The 27,884-nt window shown below is 43.2% G+C and overlaps 2 protein-coding genes across 3 annotated transcripts; both read right to left on the bottom strand.

The window, feature by feature from the left end:
• Positions 1-277: 277 nt before the first annotated feature.
• Positions 278-9,799, bottom strand: zgc:136908 (Transitional endoplasmic reticulum ATPase). 2 transcript variants are annotated; one of them, XM_044114457.1, is made up of 18 exons: positions 9,323-9,799; positions 8,919-9,151; positions 8,661-8,833; positions 7,646-7,788; positions 7,419-7,549; positions 6,715-6,846; positions 6,511-6,613; positions 5,825-5,958; positions 5,603-5,738; positions 5,409-5,521; positions 4,267-4,431; positions 3,483-3,605; positions 3,180-3,392; positions 2,919-3,097; positions 2,705-2,834; positions 1,537-1,695; positions 1,194-1,345; positions 278-1,101 (listed from the first exon to the last, which is right to left on the bottom strand). In XM_044114457.1, the coding sequence occupies exons 2-18, from the start codon at positions 9,048-9,050 to the stop codon at positions 990-992; spliced, it is 2,430 nt and encodes an 809-aa protein (XP_043970392.1). In that variant the 5' UTR covers positions 9,051-9,151; positions 9,323-9,799; the 3' UTR covers positions 278-989. The 2 variants fall into 2 exon arrangements, with proteins under 2 accessions (XP_043970392.1, XP_043970391.1); XM_044114456.1 differs by having other exon boundaries at positions 8,919-9,030; positions 9,323-9,798.
• Positions 9,800-11,049: 1,250 nt separating this feature from the next.
• samd1b (sterile alpha motif domain containing 1b) lies at positions 11,050-27,605 on the bottom strand. Its single transcript, XM_044114455.1, has 8 exons — positions 27,522-27,605; positions 18,894-20,241; positions 16,368-16,623; positions 15,711-15,826; positions 14,273-14,321; positions 14,073-14,184; positions 12,662-12,776; positions 11,050-12,549 (listed from the first exon to the last, which is right to left on the bottom strand). The coding sequence occupies exons 2-8, from the start codon at positions 20,001-20,003 to the stop codon at positions 12,370-12,372; spliced, it is 1,938 nt and encodes a 645-aa protein (XP_043970390.1). The 5' UTR covers positions 20,004-20,241; positions 27,522-27,605; the 3' UTR covers positions 11,050-12,369.
• Positions 27,606-27,884: the final 279 nt, after the last annotated feature.

Genomic DNA, 27,884 nt, shown 5'->3' with positions numbered 1-27,884 from the left:
AGCAGCTGAAAGTCATTAAAGGCCTGTCTGTTTTCTGTGGGATTTCAGACAACATGACATCATCGATACACAACAGACGACGGCGCCTTTCTGCTTCGCAGAGATACGGCTCCAAAAGGCTCTTTTTGTATTGAAAAAGTAGGTTTTAAAATGACCTGTCTGCTCTGAAAACCACAAGAAAGAGCTTCATTTTATCTGTTTACGTTTTATGCGTGTCTTTCACTCTCTTCGGCTTGAAGATGTCAATGAAAAGACAAGTGGATTAATCATGCTTGGAGTTTTTATTTGAGGCCACAGTGAAAGAAAGTTTTTTGTCTTTGAGAAACGACTAAATGAAATATCAATCAATTCAGAAACAGCATCATTTAAAACAAATAGTGACATAAAACGAGGTGGAGGTTGTTCAGAGTGTTTTATGAGGTATGAAGGGTCTATTAGTGACTCATTTTCTGTTTCACTTGTTTAAAATACTTTTATAATAATCTCTGGACACATAAAATCAAATCTTTGGTTTTAAGTTTTGTGTTAAATCACTGAAACAGATTTTAAAGGATAATGAAATTGTCGAATGTAAACAAGTATCACTAATGTACTGAAGCAGAGAAATTACCATCTGTTTGGAGGAAGGCCATCATATTTATCTTTATTGTTTCATCACAAAGTATTTTCATACATACATAGTATTTTCTTCAAATTGTCTCGACATCCAACATGACATGAAAAATTTATGTTAATGGTAAAGACTGGATGACTGGACAAGAGGCCAGTTTATCTTCTCTTTATAACTTCCTCAACAGTTAATAAGTAATGTAATGCAAATAAAACAAAAAAAAAAAACAAATCAACATTTATTTACCATTTACTATTACCATTTATACTTTTACATTTTATTGTAAAAATGTTATAGTTTCTCTCAGTCACAGAGAGAGATTTAGACAAACTTTTCATTTTTTCTCTCTTGCTTCTCTTCTGGTATCAAACCATCATCTTCACTGGTAGAGGTCGTCATCCCCTTCCTCTCTGTACAGACCCGGCCTCTCTGATCCAGAACCTGGCCCTGACCCCTGACCTCCAGACCGGGTTCCCGTGGCAGACGGAAACCTGGAGGAAACATCTAACGTCAGAACTCTGGAGCAAAATGAAAACAGAGTCCGGCGATCTGCGGCCGCTTTCCTGCCACCCTTGTGGCGCACCTGAAGTTCCCGAAACCTCGGCTCTGCTGCAGAGTCTGAGCAAACATCTCATATTTGCGGATGTCGTTGTCGCTGACGGAGCGACGAGCGACGCGCATGGCCTCTTCAAAGTGGTCCTTCCTGATCTCTGGGACTGGGTCGAAGTCCTCGTCCTGTGAAAAGATAAACACGGGCCAGCTAGACGGACGTTCAGCCCAGAAACGCTGAAGGTCCCAGAACGCACAGCATCAAACACAAAGCCCAAAGCTGGTTTGAGATGTGACTTTTCCTTTTAAGTGACAAGAAAGTCTAAGACACTAAATGAGTGAGTATAGTTCAGTGAAGAGCAGCAGTGACGGCTGACCATGGGGATTCCTGGTCTGCTCTGCCGCTGACGCTCAGCCTTGATCTCAGCTTCGATGGCCTCCCGGATGGCCAGCTTACAAGCGCGCTGGCAGATCTCCGTCAGGTCGGCTCCGGAGAAACCCTCAGTGATCTCAGAGAGGAAGTCCAGATCCACGTCCTACAGGTGAAGAATCCCACCCAAAACGAAGCAGCAGAGAAAAGAAACAGTGATCAAAATGCCACTTTTCTTGGGTTTTTACTCTGTAGCCATCAGCAAGTAAATGCTAATGTTTCTCATCAGGACATTATGGGTCAGGATATTACAACCAGACCACTTGAACCTTTTCACATTTGTCCTATTCTGGTTTTTTTACATCACAAATCTGGAGCAAACAGCCAAAAACAGAGTTCCTTTAAATCAGGGCTAAAAACCCTCCTGTTGCCTTTGATTAACGATAACGGGGACATTGATCAATATACTTCATGCATATCTGCTTGATGATTTTGACGGCATTTGACAAAATATGTCTATTTCTTGTTTCATAATTGGTCACAGTATTCAGTTTTTCTGATGTTTTCTGATGTTTTTCTGCCTTGTTGCAGAAATGAACTTGATTGTAGCCACAGTGTTTATTGTATTTAAGGAGGATTTTATGAAAGACCAACGCTAGTATTCAGACAGCAAGAGTCAATACTTCAGAGAGAAACCCGGCTCTTCTGGCGCTCCATCCATTGTTTCCATGTATTTATTTGTGTTTTGCAATGTTGGTCTTCAACCCAACACAGTGTTTAGCCTGTAAGCCAAAAGATTACATTTTGTTCTAATCTGATCAGATTACCCTCCCCCACATGTTTGCTATGTCTCTTTTTGTGGCTTGCTGCAAATGTCTCACAGCTGCCGTTCACACATTTCAAATCATCGTTTGTAGATAGTTTTTAAGAACATTGTCCAATTATGCATTTTTTATTTTGGTTTTGCAAATATAAATCCCTAAAATACACGGTACGAACAGATTTTACCTATGGTAAAGATTTAACATGATAAGGGAGGGAGTTAAAATTGACCTTGTTGCACCCATCAACAGAAATTATTTAACATTTTAATTCATAATTTCCCTCTTTTGGACCATTATGTACAGCTACATGCCAGACGGCTCAACTGAGAAATGTGTTTTTGCGGGTCTTACCCGTGCAATGGGCGATTTGCGCAGGTTGGCTTTCAGAATTGCTGTGCGAGAGGGTTTGTCTGGAAGCGGGATGTAGATGAGCTGGTCCAAACGGCCCGGCCGCAGGATGGCCGGGTCTATGATGTCAGGTCTGGTTGGGTGGGAGGAGCGGAGCTCAGCACGGACTTACATCTGCTCACCCATCATTCACAGCAGACATGCAGAGAGGCGGCACCTGTTTGTGGCGCCGATGATGAAGACGTTCTTCTTGTCCGACATGCCGTCCATCTCGGTGAGGATCTGGTTGATGACTCTGTCCGCGGCTCCGCCGGCGTCCCCTGCCCCGCCTCCTCGGGACTTGGCGATGGAGTCCAACTCGTCAAAAAACAAGATGCAGGGGGCCGCCTGCCTGGCCTGAGGCGCGGAGGAAAAATTGCCAAAAGGTCAGACGGTAGAAGCTCCAAGAGTCGATTTTCACCATCAGAGACCCGCCCACCTTGTCAAACACATCTCTGACATTGGCCTCCGACTCTCCGAACCACATGGTGAGCATCTCAGGCCCTTTGATGGACACAAAGTTCGCCTGGCACTCGTTGGCGATGGCCTTCGCCAGGAGCGTTTTTCCGCAGCCCGGCGGGCCGTAGAACAGCACCCCACGGGACGGCGTCATCCCAAACTTCAGGAACTTGTCAGGATACTCCACTGGATACTGGGGGAATCAGTAAGAACACGTGTAGATGGTCGAAGGGAGCTTCGACTGTAGCTGCAGTGTAGAGTGTGCCGTGAGCATTTCCTCCACCTGAACAAGCTCTTGGAGTTCTCGTTTGACCTCGTCCAGACCGCCGATGTCCTCCCAGTTGACCTGAGGGACCTCTGCTACCGTCTCCCTCAGAGCTGATGGGTTGCTTTGACTCAGGGCCCACTGAAAACAATACCGTCAGAAGTATTCATATAACAGCATTAGGTTGAATTGTCTTTACATGTCTTCAGATCTTGCTTACAACCAGTTATACTTTCCTGCGATCTTCTGAATTACTCCATATTATTATTTCATATTTTTATTAAGGTCTACCAAAGCTTCTCCCCCCATTTTTACCAATTTTTATACCTGACCACAGAACTTGGTGTTACTCATGGATTCACTTAGAGAAATGATTACAAATGTCTAAACATCCAAAATTTAAATAGTTTCGTTGGTCCTTTGAGTTGCTGAACATGTAGGCAATTATATGAAACTGTTCAGTTACTAGGTGAAAAATAGCATAAAATGTTTAACTCAAAAGAACAACAAAAAAAACTCTCAGGAGGGCTGAAGAAATGTTGTCACTCTTACAAAAAAATATAAATATGCTTTTTTCATATTTATTTAAACTGTCACTATGTCCTGACAGCATAATGTGAGACAGATCATCTGTGAAAAGATTGAGCTCCTCCAACCACTCAGTGCCAGGAGGAGGGTCTTGGTGCTGCCAATCATGCTCCTGTACACGTTGCTCAATGAGCTAACAACCAAGAAAGAAGTTACTGTTTTTGGGTTAGCTTTGCATGTGAACACACAGCCTGAGTGAGTGTCGCATATTAACCTGAAAGTCGTCCATGGTGACGGCCAGAGAGTTGAGCAGGTCAGCATCGATAGTTTCGTCCTCCAGATCAATGAGCGTCATCTTCTTGCGGATTGCTTGCAGAGCAGCTTCTGAGCACAGAGCGGCGAGGTCGGCGCCCACATGTCCGTGTGTTTCCGTGGCGATCTGACATCAAATTAGAACACGTATGTAGAAAGTCAGAGCAACGGCAGAAGGTTCTACCGGCTAACATCCGATGTGGAGAGAGCAGGACTGTTTCTTATTCACATCTGTAAACATCTCAGCAAGTTTCACTAACTTTTAAGTGCAGAGTTTTTCTGACTGCCTTCATCATTTCTGTCTACATCCCGTTAGCTTCTTTTTGAACTCGCAACAGTAACATTTAAAAATGAATTTTAAAGTTTTAGGCCTCACGATTATTAAGTAATGCATCATTTGCGTGTAGTCTCACTGCTATTTTCTGGGAAGGAGCTTATTTTATTTTGCAAGAGATTTGAGGATAAAATTGTCGAACAAACTGAAGTATAAACACGTGTTATTACAAAATGCTTATAAAATCTGCCTGGAGGAGTCAATGCTGCTTGCACATAAAAACACATGGAGAAGACATACAAATTATAAAATCCTTTTCAATGTTTTACTTTTAATCACGAATCATTTTATTCCATTACTCAATTATGTTCTGTTTTTTGTTGATCTGTGTCACAAACTCATAAATAACATATTCTGAAACTTTTAGTTGTGAATGGTTTAAAAACCAAGACTGTAACTTACTAGCTAACACACTTTTGATTTTAGCATAAAATGTTACATTTTTATTGAAATTACAGTAATTTAAATTTTTTTGTAGTAGCAGCCCTTACAAAAAAATCCCATGAAAATCACATGTGATCACATGTGGATCACACATTATCAAACCAAAAAATCATATGTTTTCACATGTGATTTTCATGTGAATCACATGTGGAAATGTGTGATTCACATGATTTTACCACGAAACGTTCCAAAATCACACGTGTTCATGTGCTTTCACATGTGATTCACATCATTCACATGTAAAATTTGTGTGAATCACATGTGATCACGTGATCCACATGTGATCACATGGGATTTTCATGGGATTTTTTTGTAAGGGAGCTGACCTTTTCCAGGTCGACATCGTCTGCCAGCTTCATATTCTTGGTGTGGATCTGCAGGATCTCCAGCCTGCCGGTGGAGTCTGGGATCCCGATGTCGATCTCTCGATCAAACCTGCCTGGAGAGCATCGGGGTTTCAGTGAATGTCAGTGTGCGTTTCTGCGACACGTGCGTCGTGTGTGTGCGTCTCTGTCCTGACCGAAGCGTCTCAGAGCGGAGTCGATGCTGTTCGGTCGGTTCGTCGCCGCCATCACAACCACGTGAGCCCTTTGCTTCAGCCCGTCCATCAGGGTCAGGAGCTGGGACACGATGCGCCTCTCCACCTCGCCGTGAGTCTGCGCACGCGCCGTCACACAACACATGACAGAGGGTGGTGAAGACGGGCGTGTGGGTTTCTGATGAAATACCTGGACGTGCTAACCTTCTCTCTCTTGGGAGCGATGGCGTCCAGCTCATCGATGAAGATGATGGCCGGAGCATTGCTCTCCGCCTCCTCAAACGCCTTTCTTAGGTTGCTTTCAGACTCCCCTGCCAACTTACTCATAATCTCAGGACCTTGTGTTAGAATAAGCAGGAAGCAAGTAGGCAAGTAAGTGAGAAAGAAAGAAAAAACTTGTTAGTACGGATGGGCATTTATCGTATCGTTTATCACTTATTGTGATAAATTTTCTGTCATGATAACAATTAGAATTTATTGTTGTTGCGATAAACTCCAATTAATAGTCTTTAAAACCCTCCAAACTGTCCGTATTGTTGGGATTGCTAATTTTACTATTTCTTTTCCATTTTGTCCAATGAAAGTATCAATAAATATCAATAAATGTCTTTATGTGACTGGTGTCACAGTGAAGCGCAGTGCCAATGTGTATGTTTATCAAGAGCAGTACTTGAGGTTGTGGAGCTATGATTGCTATGTTATGCAGTCACACCAGTAGTTATCTAAAATGAAAGCAATAAATAGTTCATATTGTCCTTTTTATTGTTACAATACCATCACAAATTTTCTTGATAAAACTTTAAGTCCATACCGTCCCACCCCTACTTGTAAGGCGACGTTTTTCCAGGCCTTTGCAGCGAAATACGACTGAACGAAGGAAAACGACTCACCGTTGATTAGAAAGAAGAAGGCGCCGGTTTCATTGGCGACGGCTCGGGCCACTAGGGTCTTCCCTGTACCTGCAGGGCCGTAAAGCAGGATACCTCTGGGGGGCTGAGAAGGATGACAAGCAACAAGAAACACAAGTGACTGACAGGATTTGAAGACAGCGGCTTTATGTTTGGATCAGAATGACAGGTTTAAGAGCGCGACACCTTAACTCCAATCGCCTTGAAGAGCCCTGGGTGCCGGAGAGGAAGCTCCACCATCTCTTTGATCTGAGCGAGTTGTTTCCGACAGCCTCCGATGTCGTCATACCCGACATCGTTCAGATTCTCCTCTTCATCCTGCCACAGAAAGCAGGGAAACCCAGGACGCTCCGGCGATCAGGAGGAGACGTTTTCTTAAAACATAACAGGCTTTGACATTGTTTTGTTTTTTTTATGTTGCGCTGGTGAACAACTCAAATCCTAAGATTTAGGTGCAGCCAGTTGTGTTTTTCTGGACTCACTAAAGGCTTAAAACCAGTTTATAAACATTTAAATATTACACACAATGCTTGGAAACATTGCAAGATTTTGTCACTCCACATTCATAAAAATGAACGTATTTTATTAGGAGTTTATGCCATAAATGAATACAGCATTTTGCATGTCAGAAAGTTCAGTTTTGCTCTCATTGAAAGCACTGGCTGCCCTGGACTTTATTTGCGGGCATCAGAGTAAAAGGACAATATGTAAATAGAAAAAGAGCGACTGGTTTCAGGTGTTTGTTTAACTCACATTCCTACATTTTCTCCACAGCAACTCAAAGAAAACATGTTCTGCCTCCTGACTACGGTCCGTCAGGAGGCAGAACGTTTTCTTTCCCTGTCATCCCCCCATCACATCCTCCCTGAACGCAACGCCTTCATACAGACCTCTCTTTTTATCGGCTCTCCTTCGCAGTAGATGACCGTGTCTGGGGCAACGATGCAGTGAGGGCTCGGGTCCGTCTCCACCACCTTGAACTCTACAGCTCTCATGCTTCCCCTCACCAAGAAAATGTCGCCTGAAGAGATCACAGTGCTGTCAGACACACTCAGAAGATGAAGAGTCTGTCACTCAAGGAGCTAGCGTTTGTTTTGGTACAACCCTGCTTTCGAACCTGTGTGTACTGGCCGGTACGCCTCCAGAAAGTACGGCTTGAGGAAAACTTCAAAGAGGTTCCCTGTCAGGCCCTCAATAGTGTCGTCAATGGGGAGGAGGTGGATCTTTTTCCCATACTTGATGTCAGGGCAGGCATGGATGCTGGCATGTCGAAAATATGAATTTTTATCACAAATGGTAATAAAAGTGATCCTTTTGGGATCAACAAAGTATTTTGGAATTTGAGTTCTAATTGAATTTGATTCACCTGTCTGCGACTCCAAATCATTCACAGAAAATTAGCATATTTCTTTCGTAGATCAACCTATCTTTAAATCAGAATCCATGTCATGGTATGGCATGTTTTCCATAGTAGCCAAATAATAAACCGATTCACCTTTTTTTCCCCCTAAGCTCGCTCTTTGCAAGTCAGGGATATTTTTTCAGAACCAGAAATATCAACAATTGGTCACTAGGCATTCTAATAATCTCAGGACTAAAAATATTTTCACCACTCAACCTTCAACTATTGACAGTAATAAGAAGTTGTATTTGTTTACATTAAGGTAGAACCTTTAAAATCTCTTTGTACTCTGAGATGCAAAAGTACTCATTAGGTGTGTCTCTGTTAAAGATCACACCGTTTACACACCCACAAACAGCTGCTAAATACAGAAAAATGCCTCTTGATTTAACTTTTACGCCACTGTTTTGGCGCCCGTCTAGCATAGCGCCCCCATCCGTCGCATACACATTTTTATTTTATTTTATTGTATTTTTTCGCGCAGCTTCTCTGGCAACTTCGAGCAATGTCGTAAAAAAACATTGAGCCAGACTGGCTCACAAATTGAGAGAATGAGAGTTTGTTTAACTTAAAGTTTCCCATAAAATGGAAAATCTTGTTGGTAGAAATGTCAAATTCAAGGTGTGTGTGTGCGTGTGTGTGTGTGTGTGTGTGTGTGTGTGTGTGTGTGTGTGTGTGCGTGTGCGTGAGTGTGTGTATGTGTGTGTGTGCCCTCCACACAGATCTCTACCTGATGACATCACCAAGGCGAACTCGCAGGTTGTTGCGCGTCACCCTGTTCATCCGAATCTTCTCGTGCCCGCAGGTGTCATCCGTCAGGACGATGCACACGGTTTGCCGTCGCTTCCGTCCTCTCAGCACCACGGTGTCCCCGCGGAAGAGCTGCAGCTCCTCCGTCTTATTCTAACGCAAAGATGCACAGGTCAGAGAGCAAAAACAATACCTTCGTGAATCTGTTGTCGTTGTCTGGATTCACACAGAAACTCACCTGCGACAGGCTGACGATGCTGCTGTCCTCGTTGAGCGCTTCGTCCACAATCAGCCTGTTCGGTCTGTGTTTCTCCTTCAGGATGGCGGTGGAGAAATCCTCTCCCTTCGGCCTTCCAGACAGGAGATGCATTGACACGTTCTCATGCAGCACCACATGCTCCACAGTCAAAGATCTAATTTCTTCATGTGACTCTGAGCTGTATTTAGAAACTTTCTGGCTCTCCGCGAAGCCTTGACAGACATAAAAATATCTAAATTTATCAAAGGTTTTGAGCATTTGATGGAACATTTGATCTCTTTTGTAAATGTCTAAGTCCTTTAATCGGATTTTTGTTTTTTGTTTTTTTTTGTTGCTGTTTGCTTTGTTTTTATATGTTTAAAATAATGCAGCTGTTTACTCACTCTGCTCCTCCCGGGCCTGGCATGTCTTCTCTAATTCGTCTTGGAGATTCAGATGAGCTCAATTTTACGCTTGCAGAATATTCAGCAGTCAGTCCCTTATGTTTCAAAGCTTCGAGCTTTCTGTCTGATCTTTTTAGTCTTCGGTGAGCTGCTTTTGTTCTTCAGAGGCCAAAAAGTTCCCAGCTGAGACTCCCGGCCTTTTGCTTTATTTTCTTTTTCCCCCCTCACTTGTCTTCAGTCTTCATGTTTGCAGGAGCCGCACTCCGCCCGTGTGACATAAACACGTCCGTCTGTGTCTCCTGTTATAACCCCAACATGAGCGCAGGGATCCCAGGCGCTTTACCTTGGAGAGCGTCCCAAAGCGCGGAGCGCAGACAGTGTGAGATTTCCTCCTACCCCTCGCTCCTCGCCTGCGTATAGATTTCCTTTTCTCCTCAAAATAGAAGCTGTGTTTGGTGTTGGATCAGCCAAGTCTTTCCTTATTTTTGTTTTTGTTGTTGTTGAAACGCGAGCTGCTGTTGTGTCCCAGCTGCTCTGAACTGTCACCGGCGTGCTGAGTGCTTGTGTTGGGTATTCATCGCCTGGGTCAGGGTTTGGAAAGGGGCTTAGGGGCAGTAGCCCAGGGTGTGGAAAGGAGGGATGCGGGGAGGCAAAAAAAAAAAAAAAGTTTTTTGTGTATACTGTTTCTGCTAATATTAAATTCATGGGCTCATGCATATTGTATTGAAATACTGTTTGACTTATTCATTTAAACTATTCATTTAAAGCTAGATTTAAACTACACTAAAATGTTTGAAAATGATCATCTTTTTGGGGACCGGATGGGGGGGAGCCGTCTGTCACGTTTTAAACAGACCCTCCATCAAGTCCTACCAGTAAATGTGTAAACCTACCCAATAGTATTTCAAATTTGCACAAGATCAGGGCTCTAAAAGTGGCTACAGCCCAGGGTTCCTGATCCGTGTCCATTGAAAATTCTCATACTTCGTTGCAATGACAAATCCGGCAGGGATTTTATGCAGCAGCAATTCAGCCCTTTGAATTTTGATACCACGTAGCTAATAGACAGTTAACCTGTGTGTCGTTTAATTACTATATAAATTTTAAAAATGGCCGGCCAATTACACTGACAGAGAAGCAGGTGGGAGAATCTGTTTACAGCTGTTCTTCATGATCTTAACAACAAAGAAGAGTGGCAAAAAGAGTCCATATCTGAAAAAAATCACTAAAGGTCATTTTTGTAGCTTGTTTCAAGAAGGCGATGATAAGAGACCAAAAGTTTGACATTCAGTCTAAGGGCTAAACTCCAACAACAGCCAAAAAAAAAAAAAACAATAAATCAGAACACTGTGGTGGAGTGGCGACCTGTCCAGGGTGTAGCTCACCTCTGGCCTGTTGACTGCTGGGCTCCAGCACCTCTCCTCTCCCCAATGGGATGAAAGTGTAAGAAAATGGATGGATGGAAATCACAGAACCCTGCACATCAACCTTAGTGCAGCATCCAGGGACAGGGATGTTGGAGCAGTGAAAACAAATGCAGGGAAAACTGATCAGTGAAAACCACGTCTGATATTTCTTCCAGTACAGATTTGCTCTCCTTTGTGTCGTTTTCAGTCACATAAAATCCCAAAAGCATGCGCCGAGGTTAGCGGTCACATTGTGACGAAATGTGTGAATAAATCTGCAAGGCACCGGACACATAACTTCCACACAGCAGCATTTGTTTTGCATTATTTATTTATTTTTTTTTTGCATTTATTTACTAAAATTGTTCTGTAACAAGTAACAAATGACAGAAAAATCAACCATTTTCTACAGTCTGAAACGCAGCTGTTCTCTCCAAACGGGTTCCTCTCATCAAAAAAGGCGAAGTGACGAAAAACGTTTTGATAACGAAACAAAACAACATCGACGAATAAAGCAAGAGGTAGAGAAAGATCAAATGCACAAACAGGAACACGTCTCAGGAGGAATTATTGCCAAAGCAAACTAATGTGTCAAACAAAAGACAAATAAAGCAGGAAAGTTTTTCTAAGAAAACTTAGAATGGGTGCTGAGGAAATGCGTTTCCTGCTCACATGACGTCACCAAGAGTATAAAAATGCATTTTAATATTTGATTGCCTCACTGATATTCTATTGTTCAATGAGGATTTTACAATGCGAATATATACACAGCATTCTGCTGGTTTTGGTGCATTTTCATGGTACATGTAAAATAAACTGATCGCTGTTCTCTGTATGCTAACTTAGAAATCTCCACCATGTTCAAATGCCAGCAATCAGAGTCCAGTTAGACCAAAAGAAGCTCACACTTACATACTGTGACGTAATTTTGGCTCTTTTTTTATTTGATTTTTTAGCCAAAATAAACAAAAACAACTGAACACATTATGGACCTTTAATTGCCAGCTGTTCACGTGACGCTTTATGCTACAGATGAAGAACATCAACCCTCAAATAATAACCTTTAAAAAAACACTGAGAGAAAACACCGGCTGGTTGTGTTGATGAGTTCTGGGTCGACATAAACACAAATTACGTAACCGTAACGCTTCAGTCCAGCTTCGGGGTGTATAAAAAAATCTGCTTCTATCTAAGCTGTTATTTTTTTTTCCACTGCGTTTCTTCCATATGAAGAAGAATCAAACCTAGAAGCATGAAGCTGTCCAACCTCAGAGCTAAAATTTAAATGTATCATGAATTCTGAGGAGATGTGCTTAAGACAAAGCACAAAAACACAAACTATCTTACACAGATTAATAAAAAAAGAAAAAAAAAAGTGGTGCAATTTTTAAAAATAAAATAAAATGCTTTTTTGTGTTTGATCTTTTCATATGAAAATGTTCTCATCTTCTACTTTTATTTGGGCCATCATTTGTGCTTCATTCAGTAGAAAAATCCTCCTAGAAAATCCTGTGAAATTCCTACAGACTAAACAAAAGCTGAGCAATGTTTGCTTGATGCTTTTCTCAAAACTTATATTACCTTATGTAAAGACATGCTTTTTTTTGGTTACTTTTTTACTGCTTGAGCTACATTTAGATGTTAACATAACAGTCTGAGTGTATTTTTTGCATCTTCGTAGCCGTCATTGTCCTCAAAGTGTGTTTTCTGCAGAACCTTGATGTGACGCTCGTAGATCTTGAGGGCGGGTCCGAGTTTGATCGACAGGCCGGTCAAAACGTCGTTGCGTTGCATGAGGAGGAGAGACTTCCCGTCGATTTCCTGTGCAACAGAGCAAAGCAGTGAGTGTAGCAGGCCCGTGGAGTTTGCAACAATTCAACAGACGCAGTCTCTGGCGCCCTCTAGAGGCAGAAACAGGACCAAACAGCCTCACCTGTGCCCTGAAGGCGGCCGCCTGCTCGGGGAAACCCACGGCTGTGAAATAACTGACCACGTCAGACACGGTCCACTCCATTGGGCTTACTCTGGTGCTGCCAAACTTCATGTGCCTTTGGGTAAAAAAAACAAAAAAAACACAAACAAACAGAAAAATCAAGTTGGACTTTTACAAAACTCACTGGGTAGAGAAAAATCATGAAGCATCGCTACAGGGGATTTTAAAAGTGGGATTGAAAGCGACATCAAAAGGAGATTTCCACAGCTTATGTGGCACATGCTGTCCACAATTCAGTTGAAAAACTGCTAAATATGTCGGGTGGAAGCGGGGTATGAAAAATGTCACATAACCCAGTTTGTTGAAGCAACTTCAGATTTATTTTCAGCAGTCAGTCTTCCTTCAGTTTCAGTGAATATAGCGACCCACGTAAAGTTCAGCCATCATAGAAGAAACTTTCTGATATTTGCTTGTTTGAATATTTTAGCTAAAGCCACCGTCTGCAGGGAAGTTTTAAAATGATTTCATTGCACAAAGGTATAAGTCAGGAGAAGGGAACAATATGGAGACTGCCCTTGTCAAACTGTTCAATCTGCATAAAGCCATACTGTGACAGAACCACGGTGCTGGTTCTGTTCCTCAGTGCGGCATTCAACACTGGCATTCTAATCGGAGACAGCTGGATTGGACTCTCTGGTCCAGTACTTGACTGGTTCATCTTACCTAAACAGGGACTTTTTCATGTCCGTCGGTAACTTCCCAGCAGAACGGACAAAAATCACATATGGGGCCCCTCTTGGGTTCCGTCCTGGGACCCTTCTTATTTAATATCTACATGCTCCCACTTATTCAGATCACAACATGTCATAAATGAAGGCACCATAATCATAAAGAGGACACACAGCTCTACATTACAGTGTCACCAGGTAACTATGAACCCATTTGAGTGCTGAACAAATCAACGTGTGGATGTGCCATAACTTGATCAGAAACAAAAAAGAAACTGAAGATATTATCTTTGGACCCAAAGAGGGAGAACCTAGAGTCAATATCATATCTTATTACAGCTAGAAACCAGCGATCAGGGCCGAAACCCGAGTATAGCAATGGACTCTGACCAGAACATTCAGTGTCACATAAAGACCGTTACAAAGTCAGCCTTCTATCACCTGAAGAACCTCTCAAGGATTAACGAACTAATCTCTCAGCAAGACCAAGAAAAACTCGTTTTATGCGTGGATGAAATGAAGCTTTGATCCAAAAAGTTTGATTGCTGAGGCAGAAGGTGGAAAATTATTTTTGCAGTTCTGTCCATAATCCAGAACTACATCTGACAGAAAACCTGTGAGGTCAGCAGGAAGAAGGCTGTGGACGTACGATACCGTCCATCTACGAACGGCTGTGTACTCACCCTCCACTGCTGTCGTTAGCGCCTTGTTCTTCGGGGAGGCTGGAGTCCCTCGGAGATGCGGTAGGAGTGAGCATGCAGGACGAAGTGCCGATCTCTGTTTTATACTCCAAGTCTACAGGGGTAATTTTGGGACAAGTGTTATTCACACCAATATGCACAGGTACACTCAGGTAGTGAGATATCAAAGAGGGGAAGCTTACTGTGAAAGCTTGAGGCGGTGAGGTTTATTTCATCATGGTGTGTGTAGCCCTGTGTGTGGGGGAAACAATAAAAAAAAAAGTCAAACAGAATCCAAGGAGAAAGCGAGCATCAAGAGCGATACAACCTTCCTCTGAAACAAAGGACAGCAGGAGGTGGTGGCATGATGACACAACTGCAGCGGCACATTGAGACCATCTGCTGTGGGCGTGTGAATGATGATGTGTTGGGTATGAAGCACAGGTATGGGGGAGCCCAGTATGCCAAGGTTGATGAGTCACCCCTCAGTCAAGCACTGGAGTTAACTGGCTCTCTCTGTTTACTTTAATTAGTTTATTTGATAGGGACAGACACACAGCGACATGGACAAACTGAAAGAAAACAGCAGTCCCATGTTTGCGTCATAGTGCAATAGCAACAGCTAATTCGCAGCATTTGTCCCTAGATGGGCTTTTTAAAAATACCTCTAAAAGTTAAAATAATTATCATTTAAAATAGCACAGCATAATGTTGACGACATCTACAAGCAAACAGTGGAACATGAAACATCAAAAGTGGGTACAGTTCTGTTTTCGACATAACCAGAGTTTTGTTTGTTTCTTGGACGTACTAAAACTGGTTACAGACTTTAAATCAACAGGAAGTGAGTTCCCAACTGCAGATCCTCTCACTGACAGAGCACTTTGAGCAAAAGTGGTTCTTCGAAAGGGGACCTTTAAAACATTTATAAAACACTCTTCTGCTAGGAGATGAAAATACAACCGTACTCACTGACAGGTTAGCAATTAGATATTTTTACCCTTGTTCCAACTGACTGAACTCTCCCAAAACGCCTGAAATGTTCTTGGCTCCTCAAAAAGAGAAACTCAACGTCTAGAGTATCACCACATCCCAGCGTGTTAAAACAAACAAAATAAGGAAAGCACTTTCTCGTGAGACGTGTGTGTGTGTGTGTGTGTGAACCTGCGGTGCTGTGCGAAAGTATTCGTCCCTATTGCAGTTGCCCACATTTCGACTGGCTTCATTAAGATTTCACGTTAAAGACCAACACTTAGAGCGTAGCTGTAGCTGTGAAATGGAAACAAAACGTTGTTTTCCATCTGTTCCTATTTCCGAAAGGTGAGTCATGCCATGGAAATCAGCCGCTGGTGTTCTGAAACGTCTTGCAGCTGGAGGTCACCTGCCTTAAGCTGCGTTTAATTTCATCCCAGTATAAATAGTTCATTCAAAACTATAAGCAAAACGATTCGTGATTTCAATCAAGAGTGCAGGACGAGATGATGCAGGACTCTGGCCCTCTAGGAACGCGGTTTGAGACCACCAAGCCAGAACTAATATACTTACAGCATCAACCTGAACACTAAAGCCACCTCGTTTTCATAAAACAAATCCACCAGCGATGGAAGCGAGCAGGGCGGATGTTTGCCTGGACGAGCTCACCAGGTGGTCTGAGGAGAAAGCTCCCTCCTCGGAGCAGGCACCGTTACACTCGGACCACGAGGCTCCGTCGGTAGGTGGAGACCGGGACTCTGGAGGAAAATCAAGCTCACACATCCCTGGAAGGCGACATGGAAAGACAGAATATGGATTTAAAGTACAAACATATTAATTCTGCTTCCTCTTCAAAAAAAAAAAAAAAAAAAGGACAAAATTTGATACAAATGCAAACATTAAAGAAAGTGTTTGTTTTGTTCTGGACTGTTCCACATTTTGCCCCATTATAGCTACAGCACGTCAATGTATTTTAGAACAGTGTGAGATTGCAACGTTTAATTAAAATGCGAAAAAATTTTATTAAAATTATTCAGAAAAGCAGCCAGCATAATCATTCCCAGCTCAGACGGGATAATCATTTAATCAGACAAATCTTAACTTAATTTTCCCTTCATAGAAAAGTGTCAGGAATGAAGGCAGACGTCTTATTTCACAGTTATGCACTATTTCTATTAGCCAATCGCCTGGAATCCCAGCAAAACGCATTGAAGTTTGTGGTTGTAACGTGGCAAAACGTGAACATTTTCCAGTATGAATACTCTTTTCAACGTTTAAGACATTTGAAAATGTAAAAGGGAGCCAAACTGATTACTGAACACGGACCTTTTCCATACTCCCTCTGCCGCTGAGGGCTCTCCTCCTGCACCTCCCTCTGAAAGCCCGCATCTTCTCCGGTTTTCTCAGCAAGTCCAGCTTCGGTTGTCATGGCTACCGGGGAAAGTCCTCCATCCTCATCAGAACTCCTGGGACCATTATCATCTTCATCATTGTCTTTCTCTTCCTCATCTCCTCCCTGTCCCTCCTCTCCCTCCCCGCCAGTTTCCATGGGCTCACTCTCCGGACGGGCTGGAGGTGGGGACTGTAGAGACAAAGTGAATATGTCCTTTTTTTTTATTCAAAGAAATAAAGTCGGGGGGGGGGGGGACAGACGCATAGCCTATCAGAAATAACGAGCCGCCCACTGTAGTCTAGTCAAGTTTTCGCCTACGGGGAGACAGAAGAAGCGGGGAGCAGAGAGCGCTGTGAGGGACCGTAGAAAGAATTTAATGAGGCACCGAGGGGAGGATGAAAAAAAACACACCAATAAAGTCGAAGCCGAGTCCCTCCGCACGGCTCAAGTTTTTTGTTGTTGTTGTTTTCCTCACAGTCGCCGCCTGCCGTGCGGCCTTGCCCGGACGCGAGGCGCGCTCCTTTCCACATTAACTTCCAACAAAGGGGTACCAGAAGGACCGGTGCCGGACTCCTCCTGGAGGCGGCCTGAGAGCGCGAGGCAGCGGTCAGCAGGCAGCGAGGCGGGCGGCGCTCCTCGCGCTGCTAGTCCTGGGAGCAGCCCGCTCGTCTGCGCGTGCAGCCCGCACAACGCTGAAGCTAGCATCTGATTCGGTGCTCGACTAAAGGGCTATTCCGCTGTATTTAATCACTGTGAGCTACCGCTATAGGCTCTAGCCTAGCTTACATACTTTGGATCATATGTTCATATCGTGGTAATTATTCCAGATTTATCGTTTAGAAAACTTTTAGTCAATTTTTGTGATGTAAAAAAGAAAAACAAATGTCACTATAAAACTTTGTTGGGTTTTAGAGTTCCACCTTAAAACCTACACCTCCTAGACAGATTATGTAAAACAGTATATAATTTGTAAACTTTCTTTCAACATATGCAATAACTGAAAAAAATAACAATAATTAAAGGTGTTTAGTTGCTTGGCACAATTTAATATTGCGCCCATTTCAAAATCTACAACAGTAGGAAATCCCATAATGGGAGATAATAGTATCTTGATGTAGGATGATTTTTTTTTTCAGCTGTTCTAAATTGTTAGATGTATTTATAAGATAAAGTTAAAATGAAATCCAAGTTGTAAAGCCTCACTTTAATCAAACTAAAAATCTGCATTTTTATTTAGCATCTTGCTAAACAAAGCAAACAAATGCAGGGGATGATACATAAAGGTCAAAGGTGAGTTGGAAAGTTTATGTTAAGACTGAAACTAATTTACACGAAACACATCTTAAAAACTGCTAACCCGTCCACAACTTTAATAAGTTTTTTTTTTTTTTTTTTTTTTTATTAATATAGAAAATTTGTCCAAGTACTCACCAGGATCTGTTTTTAAAGATGGATGAGATATTAAGTGGTGCAAATGAAATTCACAAATAAATAGTATTTGTATAATCTGCCCTCAGTGTATTTGGGTAAATTAGATAAAGCCTTCTTTTCTTTAACACAACCTTAGTCTGTCTTGCCTAAAAAAGTCACAAAATGTTTTCCTTCTTTTTGTCCTTTTTTTTTTAAATTATAATTTACTTTTTAATAATTGAAAAGAAACAAAAAAGATTCACTAATGTCCACAGCCCAATAATCCCCTAAAAAGCTCTTTTTTGTTTCAGTTGAAAGCCTTTTGTAATTTTCAACTTCTATTTGAATTAGTTAAGGGATTCACGTGTCCCAAGTTGTTTTCTATAATTTGATATTACTAACAGAACCTACATCAGGTTTTTAAGATGCTCCTCTCCATAACTTACGCCAGGAATATCGTCGCATTTTCTGTTAAATTTTCACAAGTTAGTTAAAAGATTCACAAACCGCGTTTTAAGGGAAACATACCGAGCATGAAAACGTTACAAGTATTGTAGCTTCAAGTTGTTGAATGCAGCGGCAAAGGCTTTCAGTCGAGCACTGAATCGGACGCTAACTTCAGCGTCTTGCAAGCCCGCACCTTTTGTGCAGAAAGCCGACCTACACGCACATGATCCCGCAGATGCAGCGCAAAAAAGAAGAGAGAGAGGGAGAGAGAGAGAGAGAGAGAGAGAGAGAGAGAGAGAGAGAGAGAGAGAGAGAGAGAGAGAGAGAGAGAGAGAGAAGAAAAGACGCATCGAAGTAACAATGAACCGAGACTAGGAACCGAAAAAAATAATCAATTTTTAGAGAAGAACTATGTAATAAAAACAGGGTTAATTGAACAGTAATGTAATTATTTATCAAGCCCAGCGCGCCTCGGTGCCACGCGTGTTGGTTTTAAAAACACCGATCATTAATTTATGAGCGAAGCCCATCGCGGCAGATCCACTCAGTTCGCTTCGTGGCGACAGACGGGACAGACGTGTCAGAAATGATAAGTTACCCACCTTTTTCGCTGCGCGCTTGTCCTGCAGTGCGCTTTTCGCAAGTCTGTCGGCAGACGAATCACTCGGCTCGGGCTCGTCCGGCTCCATCCCCCGCAGAGGAAGAGTGATGTTCCCGCAGCGCGTCCTGCGCAGCCTGCCCCTCTCCACCTCTCTCTCCATCACCACTTTGACTTTGCCTCGGGTCAGCTTCTCCTCCGACAGCCGCTCCTGGCTGCTCAGGTAGCCCAAGATCTCCTTCAAGCCCAGCGGCTTCACGTGGCCTCGGGTCGCGGCGGCGGAGCCCCCACATCCCCCTCCTGCCGCTCGGAGGGGCTTCTCGGACAGAGCTGCCAGTTCGCGCAGCTCGGAGTTGGCGTGGCGGTGCGCTGCTTTGGTGGTTCCTCCTCCGAGTCGAAGTTTGGGCTGGCCAGACTCGGTCTGCCTCTGTGTCTGGGCTGGGCTGTCGCTCCCGGAGTAAGTTTGGCTTCGGCTGTCAGCTCCAGACAGACAGGGCTTCTTTCCTCCGCCGGATGGAACATCCTCACTCCGGTCTCCGGTGCCCGAACCGAGCGGCAGGCAGCCCCCCGCTCCCTGCTGTCCTAATCCCTTGTCTCTCGTTGCACTTGCTTTCTCCTCTTCACAGCCGCTCCCGACAGCGCAGCTCGTTGTTGCGCCACAACTGAGGCACCCGTTTCCGCTACCAGGGCTGGAGGCAGGCTGGAGCTTTTTGTTTCGACTGCTGACTGATGTTTCGGCGCGGGGATCCGGCTCCGTCTCGCCCTCCTCCGGGTCGGTGAAGCTGTGCGCGCTGTCGCCGTTGTTGTTGTTCGGATGATCGGGTTTGGTCCGCTCCCTCGGTGCATCCGCGCCGCCGCCGAACTCGCTCCGTTTTCTGCTTTTCCTCTGCACCTTGGCCGCGTTTCGGTACGATATCGATCCCTTGTAGCTAACTTTGAGCACCGTCTGCTCCTGGATGAGTTTTTCCAGCTCCGTCCTGGTTCGGTCTGGGTCTGATCCGTGTCGCCTCCGGACCATTCGACAAATCCTTTCTAGATCCGGACGGGCTTTCCTCGAACGGAGAGAGTCGATAGTTTCCAGGATCCACTCTCGGTACTTGTTGGGCTCGGACATCTTCTCTCCTTTGTGGGTGCGGACGGGGCTCGGCCCGAGAGTGCGTCTTCTTGTTTCACCGGTGACGCTGTCGGAGCTGGGAAGCCAAAGTGCGGCGGTGCCCCCCACCCCCCTCTCTGGCTGGGGAACTGAGGACAGAAGGCTATGGCAAGCCGTTGCTGTAAATATTCCGTATCTTTGACGAAGAATAGAATACACTTAATCTTTGTTGCCTCAAAGTGGGGAAATTCAGCTGTGCCTGTCACGGTAACAAATTTTGCAGGACGATAAATTGTCCCAGAGGTCATGGCGATAAACAATAATATTGTTCTTTTCAAGTAATACCATGGTAGTGATGGCATACAATGCAAGAACACATTCTTAAAGATATCAATAAACATTTAACAGGGAGATTGAAAGACATTTTAAATATCTAACATAAATAAACAAAACAACAAATAAAATGAATTATGAAGTCTCTGTAAGCAAATTTGTTCTTTAAAAATAGCTAATTGAGACCAAAGCACCAGACTAAAGATTTTTGTCATCAAGTTTTTGGTAGAAAGAGAGAGAGAGAGAGAAAAGAGGAAAAACAATAAATTACGCAAATGGAAATTATTGCGCTTGTTTTAATTCATTGTGCATTTAATTGCTTATTGCTACAGGCCTAGATGTGTCAGGAGCAAAGTGACAGGCGCTTTTTGCTCTTCAGGGTCACCAACCATATCACAATTCTCTGGACCTTCAGCACTGCTGGCTACCAGATTCCAAGCTCCGGCTTCACATATCTGCAGCTTCCAGACTTCATCGTATCCGTCCTCAGGTCCAGCCGCTTCACCGCCGCCAGCTTCCATACCACGCATTCACCTCTCACTGCAAGCCTGCAGCCTCTAAGCCAGGGGTGGGCACTCCTGGTCCTCGAGGGTCGGTGTCCTGCAACTCTTAGATGTCTCCCTGGTCCAACACACCTTAATCCAATGGCTGAATTGCCTCCCAAATGCAGTCAGGTTCTCCAGAGTCCTGCTAATGACCTCATTATTTGACTCAGGTGTGTTGAAGTAGAGATGCATCTAAAAGTTGCAGGACACCGGCCCTCGAGGACCAGGAGTGCTGTTCTAACCACCTGTATACCATCATACAGGTGGTTAGGTGTCTCCAGACACTCAGCTGTTCTGCCACCAGCCTCAATGATTCCTCAACCACCACCAACCAAGTTCCTCAGCTGATGCCAGTGGGTCCCCAAGGTTCCTCTGCCTTCGTCACCGGCCATCGTCAAGGCATATATGTCAACCACCTCAGGTTGCTCTACCATCGGTGCTGGCCACCTAATTTGCCATGTCACAGATCTATAGCCTGTAAACTCCTGCACTGCAGCCCTTCAAACTTTGGCACCACCAGTCTGTAGAGTCCAAGCTCCTGCACTGCAGGTCTTCTGACTCCAAGTTCTTCCACCATATGCTCCACAGTCGCACATTCACATTGTGGATTCCTGTAGATCGACAATTTTCTGATACCATGTCTGATTTCTTAAGATTTTCCTGTGACGTCACTCAAGGACACAAACTGTTTTAAGTGCTATCTTAAATTGCATCCACAGATGTTTCTCTGCATAACCCAAATGTTGGGAATTAACCCATGAGAAGCTTACTTCTAACTTCTCAAAAGTCTCAAATCCCAGAGAATATTTTGAGATTCTCTGGAATTTGACAAATCTAAAATCATTTTTGGTGTATATATTGCTATATATCACTAACGGCATGTTTAAGATTTTCTTAAAGTTAGGGACAAATGAAGCAAAAAAGAATTAATTCGTATGAGGACACGTTGAACTACAGCTGTTGCAAACTAGCAGACAACAACTATGTGTTGGGGATGTGAAGTATTTACGCAAACTGCTTGCCGTAGCCCTGTAGGAACTCCAGCGTTAGTTGGCCACATTGTGCGCTTAAGGTGGACTGAAGATGGCGCCTCCGTCCAACAAAACAGATGCACACAGCTTTTAAGGCGGAACCATCTCGCCTTGTGTCTGTACTCTTTGTTGAAGGTTTACAGCAAAACTCATCCATCACAGCACAAAGAAACACTGAAGCTCTCTGAATTTGACCATCATCTTTGGGTTTTTTGATGAATCCGGCTGAGCACTTCCATAAAGATAGAGGGCGACTCCATTCCGGATGAATGGCTGACCCCCAAAAAAGCCCAAAACAAAAAGTATTGGTCCATTTGTTCCTTCAGTATTTCGTAAGAGTAAAGGAACCATTCAGTACTTGTGTAGTTAAACAGTTTTTTTATGAGTTAAGGATATAGACTTTAAGAAACAGAGCCACTCCAAGGTTTTTTGATACCCAAGGTGTCATGATTTCAGCCCTTCAGCTCTACCTGGACTGTGCTGATTACTCGTTACCCTAACCTGCACTGTGCCGCTCCCTGTTTGAACAGCTGCTCGTCACCAGCTCAGTGCCAGGTCCTCTGTTGCCCCAGTCACAGCTTTCAAGCCCTGTTTCATGTTCTTAAGAGTTTCCTGGTTTTCGGATCCTGCCTGTTTTTTGACCACAGATATTTGCCGAGTCCTTCTGCTGTAGGAAAAGTTCTGACCTCCTGTTGCTGATCCCTGCCTCCAGTCTTCTGATTACTGGATTTTCATTGCCTGAGACCCTCCCGTGCATGACCCTGGATCGATTCAACGACTCAGCCTCTGGTTGGTGGTTTTTTTTGTCCCGGTCGTCTGTTTGTCCCCTGAGCACCCAAGGCCTCCCACTGTCTATTCACCCTGCCCTCCCCAGCCTGGATTCCCGACCCCTGTGGATCCCTCATTCCCAGGGCCGGATTTAGGAGGATGGGGGCCCCTGGGCTGGAGTCAGGATGGGGGCCCCTGGGCTAGAGTCAATATATATATATATACTCTAGTATATATATATATATATATATATATATACTCGAGTATATATATATATATATATATATATATATATACTCTTTTATATATATATATATATATATATATATATATATAGATATATATATATATATATATATATATATATATATATATATATATATATATATATATATATATATATATATATATATATACCTGATATTCCCAGGTTACAAATACCTGGGAATATCACAAACAATTGGCAACCTTGATGAGAGCACAAGAGAAAGAGCCACAACCAAATACCTCCAACGAATAAGACAAGTCCTGAGAAGCCAGCTCAATGGCAAGAACAAGATCCGTGCAATAAACAGCTATGCCCTACCAGTAATCAGGTACCCTGCAGGAATAATTAGCTCGCCAAAGGAGGAGATACAGGCCACAGATGTTAAGACCGAAACTACTAACAATGCACGGAGGGTTCCACCCCAAATCCAGCACACTGAGACTCTACACGAACCGCAAAAGAAGGAGGCAGAGGACTAGTGAGTGTGAGAACCACTATCCAAGACAGACATCCAAGATCCATAGATACATCAGGGACAATGCCTCAACAGACAATGTGCTCAGTGAATGTCTCAAAATACAATGGGGAACAGAACCTGAGGTGCCGGAGGAACCATCATGGGAGGACAAGCCCCTGCATGGGATGTACCACCGGCAACAACCGAAGTGGCTGACAACAGAAAGTCCTACCAAGGGCTGGACAAAGCTGGACTGAAGGACAGCACAGAGGCCCTCATCATGGCCGCCCAGGAACAGGCCCTAAACACCAGAGCAATTGAGGCCCAGATCTACCACACCAGACAAGACCCAAGGTGTAGGTTGTGCAAGGAGGCCCCTGAGACAGTCCAACACATAACAGCAGGGTGCAAGATACTGGCAGGAAAGAATACATGGAACGACACAACCAAGTGGCAGGCATAGTGTACAGAAACATCTGTGCAGAATATGGACTGGAACCCCAAGATCAAAGTGGGAAACACCCCGAAGGTAGTGGAGAATGACCGAGCTAAGATCCTGTGGGACTTCCAGATCCAGACAGACAAAATGGTGAGGCGAACCAACCAGACATAGTGGTGGATAAACAACAGAGGAAAGCCGTTGTGGTGGATGTGGCAATACCAAGTGACTGCAACATCAGGAAAAGGAGCATGAAAACTAGAGAAATACCAGGGCCTAAGGGAGGAACTGGAGAGGGCCTGGAAGGTGAAGACCACAGTGGTGCCTGTGGTCATCGGGACCCTCGGGGCAGTCACCCCCAAACTGGAACAGTGGCTACAACAGATCCCAGGAACAACATCAGACATCTCAGTCCAGAAATGTGCAGTCCTAGGCACAGCCAAGATACTGCGCAGAACCCTCAAGCTCCCAGGCCTCTGGTAGAGGACCCGAGCTAAGAGGAAGAAGAATCACCACCCGCGGTGGGTGAGAAGGGAATTATTATATATATATATATATATATATATATATATATATATATATATATATATATATATATATATATATTTGTATGTATTTGTTTTGTTTTAGAGGATGAACAGAAAATGATCGAACAGTAAGTTTTGACAACTTACAACTTTAATAAGCCAGTTGTCACAAACTACAAACAACTCTGAACTCTTTTCTAGAAAGACTAAACCACATGTTGGGGTTGAAACTAGAATATGATGCTTGCATCACAAAATAAAATCACTGAATAGTTATTGTTGCCTGGACTTCAACACAAACTATAAAACAGATTGAGTGCAAGAAATGCAATGCTCAAATATACTTTTACAAAGCAAAGCGAGTAAAACAATATTTATACAAATATCCCCAGCATTTACAAGTTCATATAAGTACAAGTGGAATATATCAAAACTCAAACTTTTTCTTTGGTTTTAAAGTTCTTGGTAAATAGTGGAGGAAATAAATGTCAAAAAAGTGCTTCTCTGCCAGTCAGACAGAACATGGATATAAACAATATCTTCTGGAAAAAAGAGATCAGGCATACTGTAGTTTTCAGAAAATATCCTGACCCAGGTAAGTCCAAAGTGCTGCCCTCTGAAGGATTTTTTAAAGTTTAGGCATTTGCGTTCAGTTGCGTGCTTCCAGTCACTGAAACCAGTTTCAAAGTTTGACTGAGTATTAGCATTGCTGAAAATGCGGCATGCAAAACAAAATGCAGCTCCGGTGGATGGAGAGTAGAGCAGCCACGATCTTTCGACGTACTCACCATTTAACATCTTGCTTTTAAAGTGAGATTTGGAGAAGTGACGCTTTTGATGCTTGTACACCCGTTCTGATGCTTGAAAGCCAACATTCCTATTTTGACAGCTCTCCGGTCCTCGCTCAGCCCAGTAAGCTCGCACGGACTCGTCAATTTCCCCCCAATGCGCCGGATCGGTACTGTACGGATCCACAGTCGTCTTTCCATCTGCGGAAGAAGATCCCGCTTCCACCAACTCTGACTCCACAGACGCCAGTCCAGCCACCGACTCAGTCACGGTTATAGGTTCTGGCGGGATCTTAGTGCCGGTGTTAGCATAGCTAAGGGTTTGAGGAGCGGGGATAATAATGTTTCTGCTCCATCTCCGCTAACAGGTTTAAAAAAGCCTGTCAATTTAGGCATTTTGTTTGTCGCCTCTTTGGCGCGATGCTCTTTTTCTTTTCTCTTCCTTCTTTTCTGCGCTCCGCTGTCATATTTCCTGTTGTCCGCCATTGCAAAATAATATTCCCTTGACGCTCCTCCTCCCCATTGCGTAAGATGCGTCAAAAGTGGACCAATAACAAGCAAGCATTCAAGATGGACGTTTGCCAGAACAAATTGGAACATTTTTCATCGGTGCTGTCAAAATCATGGTAGTCATTGATTAAATTCTGACACTATCCATTCACAAAAATATAAAACATCCTTCGGGGCCCCCGAAATGCCGGGGCCCCGGGCTGCAGCCCCGGTAAGCCCCTGCTAAAATCCGGCCCAGCTCATTCCTGACCTACCAGTGTGACCACACCCTGTGGAGCCCCTTCAAAAACATCATTATTTGCAGTACAACGTTTGGTGAACCGTTCACTTGTTTTGGCTGAGTTTTGGGTTCTGGCTGATTTTGCTTTAACGTTACACAACTTCATTAGGGGACCAGCCTCCACCTCCCCGTTCCTCAAGTTAATAATTCATTTATTAATAATTAAGTTTCCTCAAAAGGCATATACAAAACACAGGCTTGAAAATGGTTAATTTGGGAAATCTTAAGATTTGGTGTTGACCCAGTTTTGACATGTTTGTCTTAACTTGTACGATAAAGTTTGTCAGTAAAATTCCGTATATGAGACAACATTTGTCTTCACATTGTTTATAATGTGAAGATTACCCAGGAGAATGTTATGATTAAAAGTAAATGATTGTTCTCTATTTATTTTTTATAGATGAGCCAAGCCTAATGTTGGATCCAAGCAACCACACACACACACACACACACACACACACACACACACACACACACAATGGATACTGGCAGATCTATTTGGAAAAAGTTTAAGTTTTCTGAAATGTTTTTTTTTACGTCCCAGTAGCATTATTCCAGACTTGGCAAATGGATATTTGGAAAATCTTTTCAAATTGCACAACCCAGTTAGAATCCATATGGGTGCCACTTTTACCCAGTTGTTCCACAACAAAATGCAGGCTATTATCATAGTTATGTAACAGTCTAAACTGGGGCCTGTTTTTCACCACATAACCATATGAGTCCCACATTTAAATGTTGGCAGGACTAACACTTATTTGGAGCTTCAGTGAATAATATGAGGGGAAAAAAACAACTTACAAATAGTGTTATAGCTAATCACATATTTCCCAGGCATATCTGTGTTGCTTGCAGACCTTTGGCCTAACACCGATACACAACCAGTCTTACTTTAACTGTTCTTTTACTGTGAAGTTCATTATAAAGAATGAAAACTAAGATATTTTACATAAATGCAATCATGGTTCTAAGACATTGACAAAATGTGGCGACACTGAAGGCCGCCTGTCTTTAACACGCATAAGGACAAACAAACCTCTGGATAGAAAACATTTCTCTTATATGTGTTCATTGTCATAGATGGCCACATGATTTCCAGTGTTTCCATCATACAGTATGTGTTAGAGAAGAATGGAAGGAAGCAAACAGGAAATATGGAAGGGCAGATTAAAGGAAAGAAGGACACAAGGTGGGATACAACTAAAGGCACAAGGAAGAAAAAAAAAGGAAAGGACACCAAGAAAGGAAGAATGATAGTATTGAGAAAGGAAGAGAAGGACTGAAGTAAGTAAGACAGGATAGAAGGATACAAGAAGGAAAATACACAGGACCAAACAAAGTACACAGCTCACAAAGACACTGGCATGAAATTTGACAATACAAATATGCTTTCATAGTTGTTTTTTTTTGTCTATACGTATCCAGATCTAGAAAATACTTAAATCACATTTCATACTTTTGTCTACTTTTCCAGACTGCTTAGGATCCACTGGACTCATGGTCGGTGGGAAAAAGACAAGTTCACAAAGGCAAGGAATGGGAAGGGTGAGGGATAACAACAGTCTTTACTAGAGGAGGATTTACACATCTCACCATCAGTTTCTTTCTCCATGAACTTGTCCTTGTTCGAACAAACACACACACACACACACACCCACGAACGCGCACGCCCCTTTCACAGCTAGCTTAGCACGGTGGGTGGAATCAACTAAATCACTCATTTTATGGTTACCTAGCAACTCACTCATTCTATGGTTACCTAGCAACCACAGAATATGTGGAATCAACTACCTTACTTATTGTCAAGTTTGGAAGTATTTCAAACATTTGAAGCTAATCAATAGTTATTGATATTGACTAATATGAAATGGTTTCACTTTAGTCATGTTTTAGCATTTAATATAAAGAAAAAAACACATTGCTAATACTAATTATAATATGATAACATGTTATATT

Source organism: Gambusia affinis, linkage group LG04 (genome assembly GCF_019740435.1).
Source record: "Gambusia affinis linkage group LG04, SWU_Gaff_1.0, whole genome shotgun sequence".
Lineage (NCBI taxonomy): Eukaryota > Metazoa > Chordata > Actinopteri > Cyprinodontiformes > Poeciliidae > Gambusia > Gambusia affinis.
Note: the sequence above shows the minus strand (reverse complement) of the source record. Positions and strands in the feature narration are given on the sequence as shown.